Source organism: Geotrypetes seraphini, chromosome 11 (genome assembly GCF_902459505.1).
Source record: "Geotrypetes seraphini chromosome 11, aGeoSer1.1, whole genome shotgun sequence".
NCBI lineage: Eukaryota > Metazoa > Chordata > Amphibia > Gymnophiona > Dermophiidae > Geotrypetes > Geotrypetes seraphini.
In genome coordinates, this window is record NC_047094.1 from 36521218 (window position 1) to 36541118 (window position 19901).

The 19901-nt window shown below is 40.6% G+C and overlaps 1 protein-coding gene across 12 annotated transcripts in view; it reads right to left on the minus strand.

The window, feature by feature from the left end:
• CLEC16A (C-type lectin domain containing 16A) overlaps positions 1-19901 on the minus strand; it is a 377291-nt gene that overhangs the window by 249743 nt on the left and 107647 nt on the right. For all 12 annotated transcript variants that reach the window (XM_033914729.1, XM_033914726.1, XM_033914722.1 and 9 more), the window contains one exon: positions 18103-18216. In XM_033914729.1, coding sequence (XP_033770620.1) covers positions 18103-18216 — 114 coding nt within the window. The remainder of the gene's footprint in view (positions 1-18102; positions 18217-19901) is intronic.

Below are 19901 nucleotides of genomic sequence, written 5' to 3' on the forward strand. Positions count from 1 at the left end.
AATTAAGTGCACTTTTTGGGGGTCACGTGATGACACTGGGCTGAGAGGTGGCTCTCTGCCTCTGCTCCGACCCGCTTGGCAACTTACCTTTAAATTACCCATCACCGTGACATATCTAGTTTTGAATCCCAATGGCAAGGAGTTAATATTGCTCAGTACCCGGCAGAGCTTGTATTAGTGATTCTCTTTCACCGGGCACGTGTGCTATGCCGATTAAGGTGGCACGGCCTGCCCGGGATAGAAGAGTCGGCTCCTAAGATGGCGTCTGAGTCCCCTCATCTGCTGCCGGTGATCATGCTTCAAGATGAGGTGGTTAGAGAGCTCACCAGAAATATCTCAGCGGTTATGACAAGCTTTCCAAATTACAAGCGTCTGTGGATGACATAAGGGATAACGTCAGCGCACTGGACACGTGGAACAGCGAGTGTCGCAGCAGGACACCGCCACAAGTGCTTTGGCAGCCCAGGTACATGGCTTGGAAGACCGACACAAGCAGCTTTACAATCGCCTGAAAGACCAGAAGAATAGAGGCCGACGGAACAATCTGTGCATCACTGGTACACCCAAATCAGTGTCACCCGATGTTCCCTGGGCCTTGGTGGAGACGTGGCTGCCATCGCAGTAGGCCTTGGCTCCGCTATAAAGGTGGAGCGTGTGCATCGAATGGGGCCGCAACATGCAAAGAATGGTAGAACCCATCCAGTCATTGCCAGGATATTGAATTTTGCGGAAAAGGACAACTCATGTCTCTCTACCGGAAAAAGGATGATCTGCTGTAAGATGGCAAGTGACCACTGGTATTCAGCAACTATTCGACTGCAGTTGTAGCTAGCTGCAAGGCCTTAGCTCCATACTGCGCAGTTCTAAAAAACAGGGACATAAAATTCACAGCCCAGTTTCCTGCTAAGGTCCAGGTATTTGCCTCTGACGGACCAAAGCTTTTTGACTCACTGGAAACCTTACAGGGCTTTTTACAAGTCTGCCAGCACTTTCAACAAGCATTGATAGCTACTGCATGATACTTGACTTAACTTTAACTCTTTATTTTACCTGTTTTTTATGGTTTTAAACTTCTGTTTGATTTTAGTTGTGTTAAGGCTTTTACCTTGCTTTTATTTTCCTTAGTTGATCCTTCGCGTTCCTGATACCGCCCCCCAACATCCGGTACACGAACTTTAAAACCTGTCATTTTGCGGCGCATGCCGCAAAGGCGCGCGCCAAAGGAGCGCGCTTAAGGAGCAGGTTCTGCTCCTTAATGCGCTCCTTTGTGCGATACTGCAGTGCGGACTGGTGATTATCTCAAGGAATTGGCTTAAAATCCAAAAAAATCTCAAAAAAATAAAAAATCATTATTCCCCTTGCTTAACAACTCTTTTTTTTTGTACCTTTTTATTGGAAACTAATGTATTCGTTATTCATACTTCTAATTCTAACTTTGCAGATATGGATAATACACTTTCATCTATTCCGGTCTTTTGGAGCCGTAGACCTACTAAAATTGAGGCTAACCAGATTAACTTACATGCTGTCATTCAGTCAAATTTAAAATTACTCTCTACTGAAAGAACCTCTTCTACTTATTCCAACTTACCTCAATATCACAAATCCAGACCTTTAAATATCGGCTTAATTAATACTCGTTCTATTAAAACAAAATATCACCTTATTAGAGACCTTATTCCACAACAATCCTTAGATATATTATTTCTAACTGAAACTTGGCTATCGGATGGCGAAGAAGCCTATCTTACTTTTGCCTGTCCAGATGGTTTCTCTTTTTTTATAACCATCGTTCCAACAAAAAAGGTGGAGGTTTGGCTGCAATATTTAAAGAATCCTTATTAACCCAAGTGGATAAGTCTACAGGCAACGCATCTATTGAATATTTACAACTTTCCATACAAACAAAACCTAAAACGGATGTACTACTAATTTACTTACCTCCTCCGATAAATTCTGATAACATTACTCACCTTCAATCTTTACTATTTGAATTTGGCAGCTCTTCCCTAAATCCATTAATTTTGGGGGATTTTAACATCCATTTTGATGATCAGAACAACAGCTTTACTAAAACAATTCTTTCTTATATTGACCAATTAGACCTATGTTCATTAATAACACAACCAACACATCAAGCTGGTCATACTATTGACACAGCTCTAATAACAACATCCGAAAGAAACAACTTCTCTTTAAATTGTTGCCTCCCAGTTCCATGGTCAGATCATTATCTGATTTCATTAGCCTATACTAACCCGTATATTAAACCCAACACTAAACAACAAACAATCTCCTTTAGGAATTTTAAAGAACTTTCATCCGAGTCAATACAAGCTACACTTAAATTAGATTTCTCTGAATCGGTCACTAACTCAATAGATGATTTAACCAACCTGTGGAATATGGCTATTCAATCTACCATAAATAAGCTTGCTCCAATGCGAAATAAAATCATCTCTGTTCGTAAAATCCGTAACCCTTGGTTTACTGCAGATCTCTTACTTCTTAAAAAACAATTAAGATCTCTCGAACGAATGTGGAGGAAAGATAAAACCCAAAACAATTTTCTAACTTACAGTGAACATGCGAAATTCTATAAAGCAAAAATAAATCAAACCAAAATGAAATACTATTCCGATAAAATATTAAAAGCTAAAAATCCTTCTATTCTTTATACCATCCTCAATAATATAACACCGAATAATAAAAAACAATGTGAATCAAGTAGTATAGTTCCCACAGCCCAAGAACTTGCCGACTATTTTACTGAAAAAATTATTAACATTAGGAAATCATTCAAAAATAATTTACTACTTTCAAAAGATTCTGAACAGGTTAATCCAGATTCACTATCCTCTAAATGCTCAAAATTCAAAATACCTAGCTTAAATGAGATTGAAGTTACTCTAAAAACTCTGAATATTAAAGGTTCTAAAGCTGATCAAATACCACCTCTAATTCTTAAACAATATTTTGACATCTTTGGACCTTTGATTCATATATTAGTTACCGAAAGTTTAAACCAACACACTGTGCCCTTGGATTGGAAAAAGTCATATATTCGCCCTATTATTAAAGATAAAAATATTGGTCACGCTGACCTGTCCAATTATAGACCAATATCTAACATCCCATTTTTGGCAAAATTAACAGAAAAAATTGTTTTCAACCAAATTTCAGAGTTTGTAGAAAAAACTAACGTGTTACATCCGAATCAAATTGGTTTTAGACAGCACCATAGCAAGGAACACTCCCTTATTGGCATGACAACCTCTATTCAATATTTCTTAGATCATCATCAATCGGTGCTGTTAACTTCTATTGATCTCTCAGCAGCGTTTGATACGATTGATCACCAATTACTCCTTAACAGACTCCAATCTATTGGAGTTACAGATGAAGTTCTCGCTCGGTTTACATCTTATTTCAATGATCGCACATCCACAGTTCTTTTCAATGAATCTTCCTCCACACCTTCACAGATTACACATGGGGTTCCCCAAGGATCTATTCTTTCACCTTTGCTTTTCAATATTTTTCTTGCACCACTAATGACATTATGCCAATCTGTAGGCTTTCATGTTTTTGCCTATGCTGATAACATACAGCTACTGCATCCTCTAAATAATAATAACATAATTGAAATTTCGGCTATTAATGAAAAACTTGACCTAATTCATCATTGGCTGGATAAAAACAGATTGGCTCTCAATATCAAAAAACCAATGTCATGCTTTTTCCTTGGAAGGATAGTTTCCCTCTTGTTACTCCTATTTCAATTCAAAACGTTCCCCTTCAATCAGTCAAAAATATTAAAATTTTAGGGGTAATCTTCGATAATAAGCTTAATTTCCATGACCACATTAGTAACATTGTGAAAACTACCTTTTATAGGTTACGTAAAATTCGCTCCATCTCTAAATTTCTATGTCCCAAAGCACTTAATATACTGATTCACTCTTTGGTGATGTCTAAAATCAACTACTGCAATTCTCTATTTAAAGGAATTGCTTTACATGAAATAAAACGGCCACAAATTATACAAAATGCATCAATTAAACTAATAACCAAGTCCAAAAAATTTGACCATGTAACACCACTTCTCAAAAATGCTCACTGGCTCCCAGTCATTCACAGAATTACTTATAAACTGTGTATAATCATCTTTAAACCCTATATAATATGACACCTGCATTTTTATTTAAGTTACTTATTCCATATTCTGCAAGGAGAATTTTAAGATCTAACGAACAAAACTTACTGTCTATTCCCTCACTGAAAATTATTAACACGAGACGACAATTTATTTTTTCATGTACAGCACCACAGACTTGGAATGCCCTCCCTATTTCTTTAAGGGAGGAGAAGGAATTTGGGAAATTTAAAAGTAACTTAAAAACTCCACCACCAAGCAAAAACAAAATCCCCACAATAAAAACATGCCATCTCTTCAGCCCCTTCCTGCTAACTAACCAGCCCCCACATCATCACAGTGAAAGGAAGGCAAGACGTGCTCTAACTATACAGTTCCCCGGTATCCCAATAACGGGAACGAGCACAGAGTATTAACAGTCAACTATGGCAGAGCAGGTTGAGAAGTATATACTGAGATGTCTTAGGCAACGCCAACTGCAGTGAGGGGTCAAGCACATTCACCACCACCAGCTGGTCTCTGGAATCCGGGCAGTGAGGCCTTCTCTGCCCAGTGAGAAAGAAGAGCCTGAAAGGTGAATCATCAAGTTTCAAGTTTATTAGGTGACTTGATTAATCGCTTAATCAAATTTCTAAGCGATGTACATATTAAAATTTACATTTGTTAGGGGACAATACAATACATACAAATACTTAAATAAGACTAAATTGCACTCAGTTTAACATATTCTAAACATTGGGTAAGGAGGGATGAAATACAATTCATAAAGTAAAGAAGAAACATTAAGGGAAAATACAAAAGGGTAATAAATAAATAACCCTTTTGTATTTTCCCTTAATGTTTCTTCTTTACTTTATGAATTGTATTTCATCCCTCCTTACCCAATGTTTAGAATATGTTAAACTGAGTGCAATTTAGTCTTATTTAAGTATTTGTATGTATTGTATTGTCCCCTAACAAATGTAAATTTTAATATGTACATCGCTTAGAAATTTGATTAAGCGATTAATCAAGTCACCTAATAAACTTGAAACTTGATGATTCACCTTTCAGGCTCTTCTTTCTCACTGGGCAGAGAAGGCCTCACTGCCCGGATTCCAGAGACCAGCTGGTGGTGGTGAATGTGCTTGACCCCTCACTGCAGTTGGCGTTGCCTAAGACATCTCAGTATATACTTCTCAACCTGCTCTGCCATAGTTGACTGTTAATACTCTGTGCTCGTTCCCGTTATTGGGATACCGGGGAACTGTATAGTTAGAGCACGTCTTGCCTTCCTTTCACTGTGATGATGTGGGGGCTGGTTAGTTAGCAGGAAGGGGCTGAAGAGATGGCATGTTTTTATTGTGGGGATTTTGTTTTTGCTTGGTGGTGGAGGTTTGTGGGTGGGATGTCTGGGGGAAGAGTGGGGAGTGAGGGGGGATCCAGCGTGTTTGGTGTTTTATGGATGGATGCTGTTGCTGCATAGGGGAATGTGAGTTTCGGGCGTGGCCATCTCTACCTTGCCTATGCGGAAGGAGGCTCAGCTGGGAGGCCCTTCAGCATGTTCCAAAAGCAGTATTATCTGTCTTTGGCCTGTTCTGCTACATAGGGATAACAGATAAATTGCAGTTCCTAACTTTGAACGTGGCCAGTATCAACTCCCCTGTTAAGCGCATGAAACTCTTGGCTTATTTGAAAAAGGAGAAAGCTGATGTAGCATAGCTGCAGGAGGCCCATCTGACAGCTGCAGAAAGCAGAAAACCGAAGAGGGACTGGGTAGGCGAAGTAGTGTTTTCCTCGTATAAATCCTCCCAGGCAGCAGCATGCAAGCAATAGGAGGGAAAGGGCAATGCTTAAATTGTCAGAGAACAAAACAAAAATAAAATTTGCTACCCTGCTCCCTAATTCAGCCCCTTCCTTCCTTTGCTATCTCTTCTAGGTGACAGAAGGTCAGTGTGTGTGTCTGGAATCAGTAGAACAGAGCAGAAGAAAGATGCATTGCTCCTTAATTCCAACTCCTCCCCTATTATCATTTCTCTCCACTGAAGGTGCTGCCTGGGAGAACTGCCAATTATTGGATGGTAAAGTGCTGGGTAATGGAGTTTTTACTTACATATTTATTCTTTTCTACTAACTCTCTCAGCTTATTAATCAGTATTTGTACTCAGAAATAAGTAGCTCTAGCTTATCAAATAAAAGAAAGAAATGAAAAGAAATACAAACTGAAATATTACAAATTAAATAAATATAAAACAGCATGAAAAATAGATATGAACAGGCTTACAGTTTGTAGAGCCTACTTCAGAAAAGCAAGTCTAATTTTAGACCTACTTACTAAAAATAATTTTAAAATGCATGCTTATGGAGTATTTTTTTATGCACCTTATCTGAAAAACACTCAAGGACATACTAGGTTTCACACAAATGTTCTCAGCTTAACTATAAAGATGAAAGGTGCAATCACTCAGAAACTTTTATCTTGATTAGTTAGAAGTCGGCCTTACTAGAATGATAAAAATCTTGACATCTTCAAAATCAAACTGTCAGAAATGACCACTGGTAGGTCTTGAACTTGTATCCTGGCTTGTTGGCACTTTGCCATCTGGAGATTACTTGCAGAAGCAAGCAGATGTGTTATGTGGTGAATTAGGGATCCTATACGCATGATAAAAGATTTGTCCTCAGACTAGAAAAATCATTGCGAGGAATAAAGATGATGCTCCCTGCAATTCTATCGTTCCTTTTAGATGCAAAGTGAGCTCTATGATGCTTGAAATGACATGCAATATTTGGATGTCTAGAGGAGGTGTGTTGGCAGATTGATAGGTTTAAGAGCGATAAATCCCCGGGACCGGATGGCATCCATCTAAGGGTCATCAAAGAACTGAAAGGGACCACAGCTGAACTGCTTCAACTAATAGCCAATCTGTCGATCAAATCGGGAAAGATTCCGGAAGACTGGAAGGTGGCGAATGTTACGCCGATCTTCAAGAAAGGTTCGAGGGGAGATCCGGGAAACTACAGACCGGTGAGTCTGACCTCAGTACCGGGAAAGAAGGCAGAGTCGCTGATAAAGGACCGCATCATTGATCACCTTGATGGACACGGGCTGATGAGGACCAGTCAGCACGGTTTTAGCAAAGGCAGATCATGTTTGCTGCACTTCTTTGAGGGAGTAAACAGACAGATAGACAAGGGCGACCCGGTCGACATTGTATATCTGGATTTTCAGAAGGCATTTGACAACGTTCCGTATGAATGACTACTTCGGAAAATTGCGAGCCATGGAATCAAGGGTAAAATACTCACATGGATTAAAAACTGGCTGGATCATAGGAAACAGAGAATGGGGGTAAATGGACAATACTCAGCTGGAAGAGCGTCACCAATGGGGTGCCGCAGGGCTCAGTGCTTGGACCCGTGCTCTTCAACATCTTTATAAACGATCTAGACATTGGTATGACGAGTGAGGTGATTAAATTTGTGGACGATACAAAGTTATTTAGAATAGTGAAGACAGGGGGATTGCGAAGATCTGCAACGTGACTTAATCAGGCTTGAGGAATGTGCATCAACATGGCAGATGAGGTTTAACGTGGATAAGTGTAAAGTGATGCATGTAGGTAACAAAAATCTCATGCACGAATACAGGATGTCCGGGGCAGTACTTGGAGAGACCTCCTAGGAAAGAGACTTGGGAGTTATGATTGACAAGTCGATGAAGCCATCCACACAATGTGCGGCGGCGGCAGCAAAAAGGGCAAACAGAATGCTAGGAATGATAAAGAAGGGGATCACAAACAGATCGGAGAAGGTTATCACACCGCTGTACCGGGCCATGGTGCGCCCTCACCTGGAGTACTGCGTCTAGCACTGGTTGCCGTACATGAAGAAGGACATGATGCTACTTGAAAGTGTCCAGAGAAGGGCGACTAAGATGGTTAAGGGGCTGGAGGAGTTGCCGTATACTGAAAGATTAGAGAAACCGGGCCTCTTCTCCCCGAACAGAGGAGATTGAGAGGGGACATGATCGAAACATTCAAGGTACTGAAGGGAATAGACTTAGTAGATAAGGACAGGTTGTTCACCTTCTCCAAGGTAGGGAGAACGATAGTGCATTCTCTAAAATTGAAAGGGGATAGATTTCGTACGAATGCAAGAAAGTTCTTTTTCACTCAGAGAGTGGTAGAAAACTGGAACGCTCTTCCGGAGTCTGTCGTATGGGATAACACCCTCCAGGGATTCAAGACAAAGTTAGACAAGTTCCTGCTGAACCAGAACGTACGCAGGTAGGGCTAGTCTTTAGGGCATTTGTCTTTGACCAAGGGCCGCCGCGTGAGCAGACTGCTGGGCACGATGGACCACTGGTCTGACCCAACAGCGGCAATTCTTATGTTCTTATATTGGAGTACTGAGGACACTGAAATTAAGGGCTCCTTTTACAAAGGTGCGCTAGCTTTTTTAGCGCACACACCAGATTAGTGCGCGCTAACAGAAAAACTACTACCTGCTCAAGAGGAGGCAGTAGTGTCTAGCACGTGCTATTCCACACGTTAAGGCCCTAACGGTTCACAGTCATAAGCGCACGGGACAAATCCGTGCCAACATTTGAGAGCAGACAATTGAGCGCAAGACTCAAGCGCGCCGCTGTAAAAGTATATTTTAAAGAGCTCCGACGGGGTGTGTGAGGGGGGAACCCCCCAGTTTACTTAATAGTGTTGGCGCTGCCATTGGGGGTGGTTTTGGGGGGTTGTAACCCCCATTATAGAGGAAACTTAAATTTTTCCCTATTTTTTAGGGGAAAAGTTAAGTTTTCTGTATAATGTGGGGGGTTACACCCCCCACACACCCCCAACAACAGCGCGAACACTATTAAGTAAAGTGGGGGGTTCCCCCACACACACCCCGTCGGAGCCCTTTAAAATAAACTTTTACAGTGGCGCACTGGAGTCTTGCGTGCAACTGTCTGCTCTCAAATGTCGGCGCAGCTTTGTCCGTCGCACTTTTGTCCCGTCACTGGCCCTAACCCACCTTTGTAAAAGGAGCCCTAAATCTGCTTGTGATTACTTGGATTTGATTATCTTTTGACCTGGTTATATGAACTGACTTCTTGATATGAATTTGCTAGAATTGAAGATACCTGGAACAGATATTAAACTTTTATGCGCTATTTTATCCGATCAACTAGAGCAGGGGTGCCCAACACGTCAATCGCGATCGACAGGTCGCTCGCTCAGGGGACCCCAGTCGATCGCAGAGCGGGTTCCCTTCTTCCCTTCTCTTTTTTCCCCTCCTGACTGGCCTGCTCCTGAATTCTGCTGCTGCCTCCGCTGCTCAACATTTAAAAAAAAAAACAAACAAAAAAAATGGCTTGGAGAATTTATGCTCCGGGGGCTAACGTGTTCTTGTACCGGCTTCCCTTCTCTTCCCTCTGAAACCGGAAGTTATGTCCGGGGAGGAGAGAAGGGAAGCCGGTACGCACATGTTAGAGCCCCATTCGCGGGCTAAAGTGGGAGACAGGTCAGTGAAGCTTGTGATTTGCTCTTCTTGCTGCCAGGTCCTGCCTACTTTCTGTTTCCTCAAAGGCAGGACCTGGCAGCATTTCTCCCAATGGGTCGATCTTGGGCCGATCAGCCTTCCTCTCCCCGACGTCAATTCTGCCGTCGGAGAGGAAGTTCTGGCCAGCGGAACTTCCTCTCCGACGGCAGAATTGACGTCGGGGAGAGGAATGCTGGTGGGCCCGAAGCAGGGAGAGCTTGGCCGGCGGCGGGCGGCTTTGGGGGCCTGTTATCCGATGGCAGTGGCTTGGGGGAGGGCAGGGAGGGAGAAAGAGGGCAGGCAGGGAGACAGAAGGAAAGAAGAGAAACAGAAAAAAAGAAAGGGGGCATGAAGAGAGAAAGAAAGAGAGGGCAGGGAGAGAGGAAGAAAACGTTGGGGGGGGGGAATGAGGAGAGGAAGCATACAGGCTAAAAGAAGGGAAGAAAGATTGGATGCACAGTCAGAAGAAGAAAGTGCAACCAGAGACTCATGAAATCACCAGACAAGGTAGGAAAAATGATTTTATTTTAAATTTAGTGATCAAAATGTGTCTGAATTTATATCTGCTCTCTATATTTTACAATATGGTCCCCTTTTACTAAACCGCAATAGAGGTTTTTAGCGCAGGGAGCCTATGAGCGTCGAGAGCAGCGCTGGGCATTCAGCGCAGCTCCCTGCGCTAAAAACTATTGTGGTTTAGTAAAAAGGGAGAGGGTGGGTATTTGTCTATTTTTGTATGGTTGTTACTGAGGTGACAGTGCATAGAGTCATCTGCTTTGACCTCTTTGAAAAAACCCCGGAATAGGAATGATAATTAACAATTATATGCGTACAGTGTGCGTTGTGATTTTTTTTAATTTTATTATTGGTAGATCATTTTGACTTGGTCATTTTAAAAGTAGCTCGCAAGCCCAAAAAGTGTGGGCACCCCTGAACTAGAGCTTGTATTTCAGAAGCTGAAACCCTGTGGTGACATGAATCTAGTCTTATCGCTCTTTAATTTAAAATTACATCCCGAAACAGACTGCAGTTTCCATGTACTTGTACTTGGCTAAGAGTTTGCCACAAAACATTTTACACAGCGCAAATTCATAAAAGCAGAAGAGGGAGATGGAGATGAAGAGATAGGCTTCAGTGCTCATTTTGGCCACCAGAGATTTTTTTTTCAGCCAGGTTATTTAAAGGATGATCAGATGCTGTGCTTCCACTCAGATGACTTAACTCCCATGCTAAAATTTTTACTGAAAACAGTTATAATACGTAAAGATTTAGTACTAAGGGGAAAGTGAAAAAAAATGCCAAAATTTAGTACCATACAAGTCACACCCATCTTATATAGTACAGTGGCTTAACAATGGATTTTTTAAATGCTAAAACCCTTACTATGCTAGACACTCGATGAAGTTACAGGGAAATACTTTTAAAACCAATTGGAGGAAATTTTTTAACTCAGAGAATAGTTAAGCTCTGGAACGCATTGCCAGAGGATGTGGTAAGAGCGGATAGCAGAGCTGGTTTTAAGAAAGGTTTGGACAAGTTCCTGGAGGAAAAGTCCATAGTCTGTTATTTTTAATTTTTTTATATATTCTTTATTCATTTTTAAAACTTCAATTGTACACAAAAGATGAAAGCCCATAGTCTGTTATTGAGAAAGACACGGGGGAAGCCACTGCTTGCCTTGGATCGGTAGCATGGAATATTGCTACACCTTGAGTTTTGGCCAGATACTAGTGATCTGGATTGGCCACCATGAGAATGGGCTACTGGGCTGAATGGACCATTGGTCTGACCCAGTAAGGCTATTCTTATGTTCTTAGGATACTATAGCTTACTACATTTGCCCTAATGTTAGTAATTGCCCATACTATGGAGACACGGAGATAAGCTGCATGAGTCCCTTTGCTGCCTAGAATAAGAAATTATCCCCCTCCTTTACTAATGCGTAGTGTGGGTTTTAGCGCCAGCAGCGGCGGTGACTGCTCCGCCACTCATAGAATTCCTATGAGTGTCAGAGTAGTTACCCCCACTGCCGGCACTAAAATCCTCGCTACATGTTAGTAAAGGAGGGGGGGGTATATGAAATATCCGACCTGGCAATTTTCAATCATAGTAATGCATTTTTATCTTTTTTTTTTTTTTTAATCTGCCATAAGAAAAAAAAAAAGTTTGGACATACTAAATTTTTCTGAGTTCGAAAAAAAGATATCAGCTAAACTCCTCAGACTAAAATGTCTATCCAAATCATAAGGGCTAATAGTGCATTTTTTATATTGCTTGTAATCCCCCTTCTTTGTTTATTCCTTGTCTTTTTGAAGAAATTCACTCAAGGCAGTGTACAGCAAGAATAAGTCAAACATAAGCAATAGACAATTATAGTAGTAAAAAAACATTCAAACAACAATACAAGGTATGATATATATCAGGGGTGCCCAAAAGGTCGATCACATGCAAGCAATAGGAGGGAAAAGGCAAAGCTGAAAATGTCAGAGAACAAAACAAAAATAAAATTAGCTACTCTGCTCCCTAATTCAGCCCCTTCCTTCTTGTTATTGCCTTTGCTATCCCTTCTAGGGTTCCGTGATGGACTCGCATTGCCTTCATGTTCTACCTGCTTCCCGATGCAGTAAACAGGACGCAGAAGCGCTGGGCCGACCAGCCTTCCCCCAACATCAATTCTGACGTCGGAGAGGAAGTTCCCGATGTCATAATTGATGGAAGATTGGTCGGCCCGGCACGCCTGTGTCCTGTTTACCACGTCAGGAAGCAGGGAGAGCTCAGAATTCGGTGGCATTGGTTTGGGGGCTTGTTCCCCGATGGCGGCGGCTTGGGGGAGGGCAGGGAGAAAGAAAGACAAAGAAAGAAAGGGGGGCAGGGAGACAGAAAGAAAGAAGGGAAACAGAAAGAAACAAAGGGGGCATGGAGAGAGAAAGACAGACAGAAAGAAAGGGGGGCAGGGAGAGAGGAAGAAAAAGTTGAGGGAGGGAATGAGGTCTGGAGGAGAGGAAGCATACAGGAGGCTGAAAGAAGGGAAGAAATATTGGATGCACAGTCAGAAGAAGAAAGTGCAACAAGAGATTCATGAAATCACCAGACAACAAAGGTAGGAAAAATGATTTTATTTTCAATTTAGTGATCAAAATGTGTCCGTTTTGAGAATTTATTTCTGCTGTCTATATTTTGCACTATGGCCCCCTTTTACTAAACCACAATAGCGTTTTTTAGTGCAGGGAGCCTATGAGTATTCAGAGTAGTGCAGGGCATTCAGCGCAGCTCCCTGCGCTAAAAACCGCTATCGCGGTTTAGTAAAAAGGAAAGGGGTATATTTGTATATTTTTGTATAGTTGTTACTGAGGTGACATTGCATAAAGTCATCCGCCTTGACCTCTTTGAAAAAACTCTGGAATATAAATAATAATTAATATTTTCTCTATGTTCAGTGTGCTTTATGTTTTTTAAAATTTTATTGTTGGTAGATCATTTTGACTTGGTCATTTTAAAAGTAGCTCGCAAGCCTAAAAAGTGTGGGCACCCCTGATATACATAGTATGCTACATTACAATGTCAGAACTATATGCAATAAAACATTTTAATAGAAGCAGAGGAAGAAAGCAAAGATGGAACATATAGCGGTCTTTTTACAAAGCTGCATTGCCAAGCAGTGCACGCTAAATGTCAAGTCACCTGTTCTAGTTCCATGGGCAGCTCAACATTTAGCATCTACTGCTCCAAAGAGCAGCTTTGTAAAAGCCCGCCATAAAGAGATATGACAGAGTACAATTTTTAAAAAGTTGCACATGAAGTCAAAAAGATACTTGAATATTGTCAGCTAGTGCATGAGTGGATAAGCAACTCCTGCTACAGTATGTGCAGCTGGTGTTAGTGTGTGTGAGAGTATATTTTTCATCTTTATTTTTGTATGCTGTCTAGAGCTTTTTTGTGAATTAGGAGACTTATAAATTTAATACAATATGTAAAAAACAATTTTGCAAGCCTTCTCACAGTTTTACATGCCTACAAATTAAGACTGATGGTAATCTGTGATGAGAGAGAAATATCAACATTTCTCAATAAAACATGTTGAAATCTAAAACCAAGATAGCTGATTCCTGGTCCATTTAGGAACACAAAATGTTATGAACATAGCATAACTTTATTTAACAGTCACGCTGGGATTCAACTTCCTTCCGTTTTGGTGAGAAAAGTCTCCAGTTGCTTCCTGTGTGTGATGTGGTTTGAGTGTACCTGTCTAAGGTTGACAGGCTTATTAACCTACTTTCTCTTTCCCGTAATGTGAGAGAATTACTGGTACTGCTTTGTTTTACCAGGAAGTACTACACCAAAAAAAAACCTGCTAGCAGATTTGTGAGAAAAGATATACATTGAACAGAGCAACGCTACTGAGAAGCATACAAAATGATGGCAGATAAAGACCATATGATTTCTCTATTCTGCCGATCATTACCAGCTGTTCAACTCCACAATATCCTCCTCTCCCTTAGAGATACTATGGGCTCCTTTTACTAAGGTGCGTTAGGGCATTAATGCGCAGAATAGCGCGCGCTGAATTGCCAAGCGCACTAGACCTTTATACCAGCATTGAGCTGGCGTTAGTTCTAGCCATGTAACATGGTAATATCCTGCGTGCGCTAAAAACGCTAGCGCTACTTAGTAAAAGGAGCCTCATGTGTTTGGCTCATGCTTTCTTAAATTCAGAAACAGTACAGTCTCAACTACCTCCACTGAGAGGCTATTCTACGCATATACCATCCTTTCCATCAATAAATATTTCTTTAGATTACTCCAGAGTCTGTCCTCTTCACCTTCAACCTATGACCCCCACGTTCTAGAACTTCCTTTCAATTAAGAGACTCTTGCTTCATGTGCACTTAGGCTAACTTCTTGCGTCGTAGGCAGTTTTAGTTCGGAGCTGTGAAATTTGTACAGTAAACTTTTTCACTAATACTCTAATCATGGATCATTATCAGGACCCCTGAAGAAGTCAGATTTCTGCCGAAACACAGCCCGTGTAGGGTCCAGTCTCCATGACTAAACCACAAAGCACATGGTGAAATTACTGTATCATCTCTGACACAGACTCTTTGTATCCAAGTTGTTTTTATTTGACATTTTGAGAATAATAAACATGTGCACCAGAAGCTACCTCTGTGTCCACTTTTTGTGATTTTGGATTCATCTTTATTGCCATGGAACATTGATCTTTTTCCCTTGGTTTGGTGTTTGCTCATGTGCATTTATGCCATGAAGTACAAGATCCTTTATTTGAAATTCTAAAACCCAAAAAGCTTCAAAAACTAGGAGACACTCAATGAAGTTACAGGGAAATAATTTTAAAACCAATAGGAGGAAATATTTTTTCACTCAGAGAATAGTTAAAATCTGGAACGCATTGCGAGAGATTGGCTTTAAGAAAAGTTTGGACAATTTCCTGGAGGAAAAGTTCATAGTCTGTTATTGAGACAGACATAGGGGAAGCCACTGCTTTCCATGGATCAGTAGCATAGAATGTTACTACTATATGGGTAACCTAGATTGGCCACCTTGAAGACGGGCTACTGGACTAGATGGACCATTGGTCTGACCAGTAAGGCTATTCTTATGTTAACCAAAATCTGACACTTTATTTATGTTTGAAGATATTGCTCCAGTCCCATAGTTTGGAACATGTTTGTGTTTGAAGTGCTCGTTTAATGTTTGCCTTATTTTGAAATTAAAAAAAAAGTCTGGGAGCAATTTTATAGGGTTCATAGACAACTCGGCGAAAGACAAAGGTGCGCGCCGACAACTGAGTGCAAGACGGAGGCGCGCGCCGAAGAAAATTACAGTTTTTAGGGGCTCCGACGGGGGTTTTTGTTGGGAACCCCCCCAGTTTATTTAATAGATATCGTGCCGGCATTGTGGGGGGTTTGGGGGGTTGTAACCCTCCACATTTTACTGTAAACTTAACTTTTTCCCTAAAAACAGGGAAAAAGTGAAGTTTTCAGTAAAATGTGGGGGGTTACAACCCCCCCACCCCCCCCAACGCCGCGCGATGTCTATTAAGTAAAGTGTGGGGGTTCCCCCCACATCCCCCCTGTCGGAGCCGTAAAAACAGTAATTTTCTGCGGCGCACACCTCCGCGCTGCGCTCAATTGTCTGCGCGCACCTTTGTCCCGGCGTGCTTTTGACCTGACACCATTTTATAGTCTTATGGTCTGGTCTTTTTCTGACTTAACCTCATCTTTCTAAAATCTGAAAAGTTCCAAAAAATGAAATATGCCAGGTCCCAAGGATTTTGGATAAAGGATCTTTTACCTGTATTTGGATCTTTTTATCATATCTCCCTTCTATCTTTCTTACAAAGTATACATATTGAGATCTTTAAGTCTGTCTTCATATGCTTTATGACAAAGAAAGCTCATCATTTTAGTAGCCACCCTCTGGACAGACTCCATTATGTTTAAATATTTTTGAAGATGTGGCCTCCAAATGAGGTCTCACTAGAGACATATACAGAGGCTATCACCTCCTTTTCCTACAGGACATTCTTCTTCCTAAGCAACCAAGCATCCTAGATTTTGTGGTCCCTTTATCTAGGTTTGCCTAGCTTAAGACCATCATACACAATCACCCCTAGATCCCCTTCTTGTATACAAAACAACTTCACCCCCTACATTGTACTGCATCCTTGAGTTTTTGAAGTTCAAATGCATGACCTGCATATTTTTTTTTTTTTTTTTTTTAGAAATAAGGGCTCCTTTTACAAAGGTGTGCTAGCGGTTTTAGCGTTTTAGCACCAGATTAGCGTGCGCTACCCGAAAAACTACCGCCTGCTCAAGAGGAGGCGGTAGCGGCTAGCGCGCGGGGCTTTTTAGCGTGCGCTATTCCGCACGTTAATGCCCTAACGCACCTAACGCTCTAACGCCATTCTTCATGGTGCCATCTAGAAATCTTGCAGTACTACCACTAAGATCAGGCCCAATGCTCGAGCTTCTCCAGATCTCCTCTCATATTACAACACCTTCCATAGGGATCTTTTTACTAAGGCGCACTAGCAGATTTAGCGCGCGCTAAACACTAACGTGTCCATTATATTCTATGGACGCGTAAGTATGTGCTAAATCAGCTAGTGTGCCTTAGTAAAAGGATCCCGTAGTGTCTTTTATTACATTACATTAGGGATTTCTATTCCGCCATTACCTTGCTGAATTAGGATAGGAATGTACAAATGGTTCCTCATAAGGGTCCCTTGTAGCTCCTTACACACATTTTCAAATTAAAATTATGTGCAAAAGAACACAGTTTACGTTCAAGAAGGCACCACCCTGGCTCACCTATTCAAAATGAGCTAGGATGAAATGCTATCCAAGGATGCACAACATTGAAAACAGAACTGTACCTGATCAAAACTTCCAAGATAAACATTATTTTCTTTACAAATTCAAAGTTTGGTTTGAAGTACCATGTACTATATAAGTCAGTGGTCCCCCAACCTTGTCCTAAAGCACCACCAGCCACTCAGGTTTTCAGGATAGCCCTAATGACTATGCATGGGGCAGACTTGCATGCCTGCCACCTCCATTATATGCAAATCTCTCTCATGCATAGTCATTAGGGCTATCACAAAAACCCGACTGGCTGGTGGTCCTCCAGGACAGGGTTGGAGATCACTGCTATAAATGATCAACCATACGTTATACCTAAGCAAACAAAGTGGAAAACTAAAAGAGTCCAAAATATACAGAATCGTTTATTTGAATGTCGCTTTTATTGCATCCATTTTAATGATTCTATATGTATATGGTTCATTCTGTATTTATATTTTATTAATCAGTTTTGGATTTGATTTTTATTATATTTATTATTTTATTTTCTGCACCCTCCTCTTTTTTATTTTTACAAACCATGCGGCAAAAGCCCCAAAGCTCTTTAAATCTTTATGGGCTTCGGGCGGTTACCGCAGTGACAGCCGCTAGTGTGGCTTTCTAAAAAGGGAGGGTCATTGTTGATTCTGTTATAACTTTCTTTTACATTTGATGTTTTTAATGTGTAAGGTTGTTTTCCTTTTCTTGTTAAAGGCTCACCAGCTGAAACACAACCATTTTGAGAGAAAGTGATTGCTTGGAACAGAGCTTATTTTCTCAGACAGCCATTTTTCAGACTATATATTTTGGACTCTTTTATGCCATAATAAAATTTGTTTGGACATTTTAGTGTTCTACTTTGTTTGCTTAGCTGTTTATATCCCGTGCAACTTTTTCTCTTGCTCCTTCTATTTGTCAACCATACGTTATGACAGAGGTACTTATCTGCATGGAATTGTGATTCAAGACTGTAATAATAAGAACATTTAAAACTAAGGAGAAAATAGCAAGTTCCCTATCTCCCTTATATCAGCTTCTGAAATTAGAAATTTTCACCAGACTACTTACAGGACATTTCTGCGCATCTTGTTCTGGTTTGGAAGAGAACACTGAAAGATCCCCATCTAGAATAACAGTCACAAGGGAGTTCACCAAAGGCGCATAATGGATGATTAAGAAGACCTGTTAAGAAAAGGACAGAAAAATCAAAATTTCCATATTATGAAAAAATGAATGCAGATAGTTTGGGGCACAGTAATTTTTTTAATTAGTTTGGGATCCGTTGGCATCTTATGTTACTATATTATAGCAGGTCTTGTTTATAAGTCACTTTTTGTTTATTTTCATACACATCCAGATCGGATGGGGGGGGGGGGATATCTCTGTCCTAATTTGACCTTAGAGTATTTACATTTGGGGTGGGAGGATGGGAGGATTTATTAATTTGATTAGGGTAAGATTATTGGGGAACTCTATGTTGCTGTGTTTTATGGAATAATCATTGAATGGGTGGGAGAAAATGAGTGATTCAGTATAATTGTAAGTTGAATGTGCTTGTATTGACGTATTATGGACTCCTTTTACAAAACCGTACGCTAGGGCCATAACGCGAGGAATAGCGCGCGCTAAATTGCCCCGCATGCTAGCCGCTACCACCTCCTTTTGAGCAGGCGATAGATTTTTGGTTAGCGCACGCTAATCCAGTGCGTGCGTTAAAAACGCTAGCGCACCTTTGTAAAAGGAGCCCTATATGTTATATATTCATGTATTGCACTATTGAAGTATGAAAATCAATAAAGAATTTTTTTAAAAAAATTTCCATATTATGGTATGTTCACACATCATTTGATATTTGGTAATAGAGAACTACCTTTTTTTCCAAGAACGCTTTCATTCTTTAGTGGTCTGTAAATACAGCATTATAAAAGCTTTTTAACTAACAGCAGTATCTGCTGAACCCATATAATCTAAACAGCTCTCTTGGCGCATACACCAGTCTTTCCCCTTCCTTTATGTGCCATCTTTGATGGAAAACTGATAGATGATATGTGTACTTGGCACTGTGCAAAACATCCAGCTTTCTCTGTGCTATCTAATCTGCAAAACCAACTCAATTTCTCATTTTTAAAAGACTGAGGAAGAAAATATTGTCTGTAATAGAGTAATACTGAACGTGAATATTGGTTGATTTGAAATATTTTATTACTGAAACTATCTAAGAAAAAGAAACCTGAATATTATACCAGCAAGATACTTTTATAAAGTACTTTTATAAAGCCTATTTTTTATGTGTAAATCACGATTTACACATAAAAAGTGAGCGTGAACAAACACACAAATGGGGTTGGAACCCACGAAGGAAGGGACAATGCTGGATCTGGTGCTCACACATGGAGAAAGTATCTAATGTCTGGGTAGATGCCCACTTGGGTAGCAGTGATCATCATAAAGTAAGGATTGATGTACACAGAAAACTCAAAAGTCCTGGATTTCAAGCATGCTGATTTCAGATAAATGAGAGTATTCCTGAAGAAAGAACTAATGGGATGGGAAGATATAAGAAAAACAGTAGTTAAAAATGTCAACTGAACTATACGGAAAATTAACAACAAGAAGAAGAAATGGAAATTGTTACAATGGATGAGAGGTTAAAAATGAGGATATCTATTTCTAACTAGGCCGACATTGGAACGATCTGCCTTTGCCTCTCCCCTGGTCCCATGCAGCTTTGGACCACCTTTGTGGGTTGTATTGAAACTAAGTGTAATAGAATCGATCAGACCACTCATTGTATTGGTCTCTTTATTGATGTGAAGAATTGATCTGTCATCAGGGCTTAGGGTGATTTGGGTTCCAAATTTTCTCTA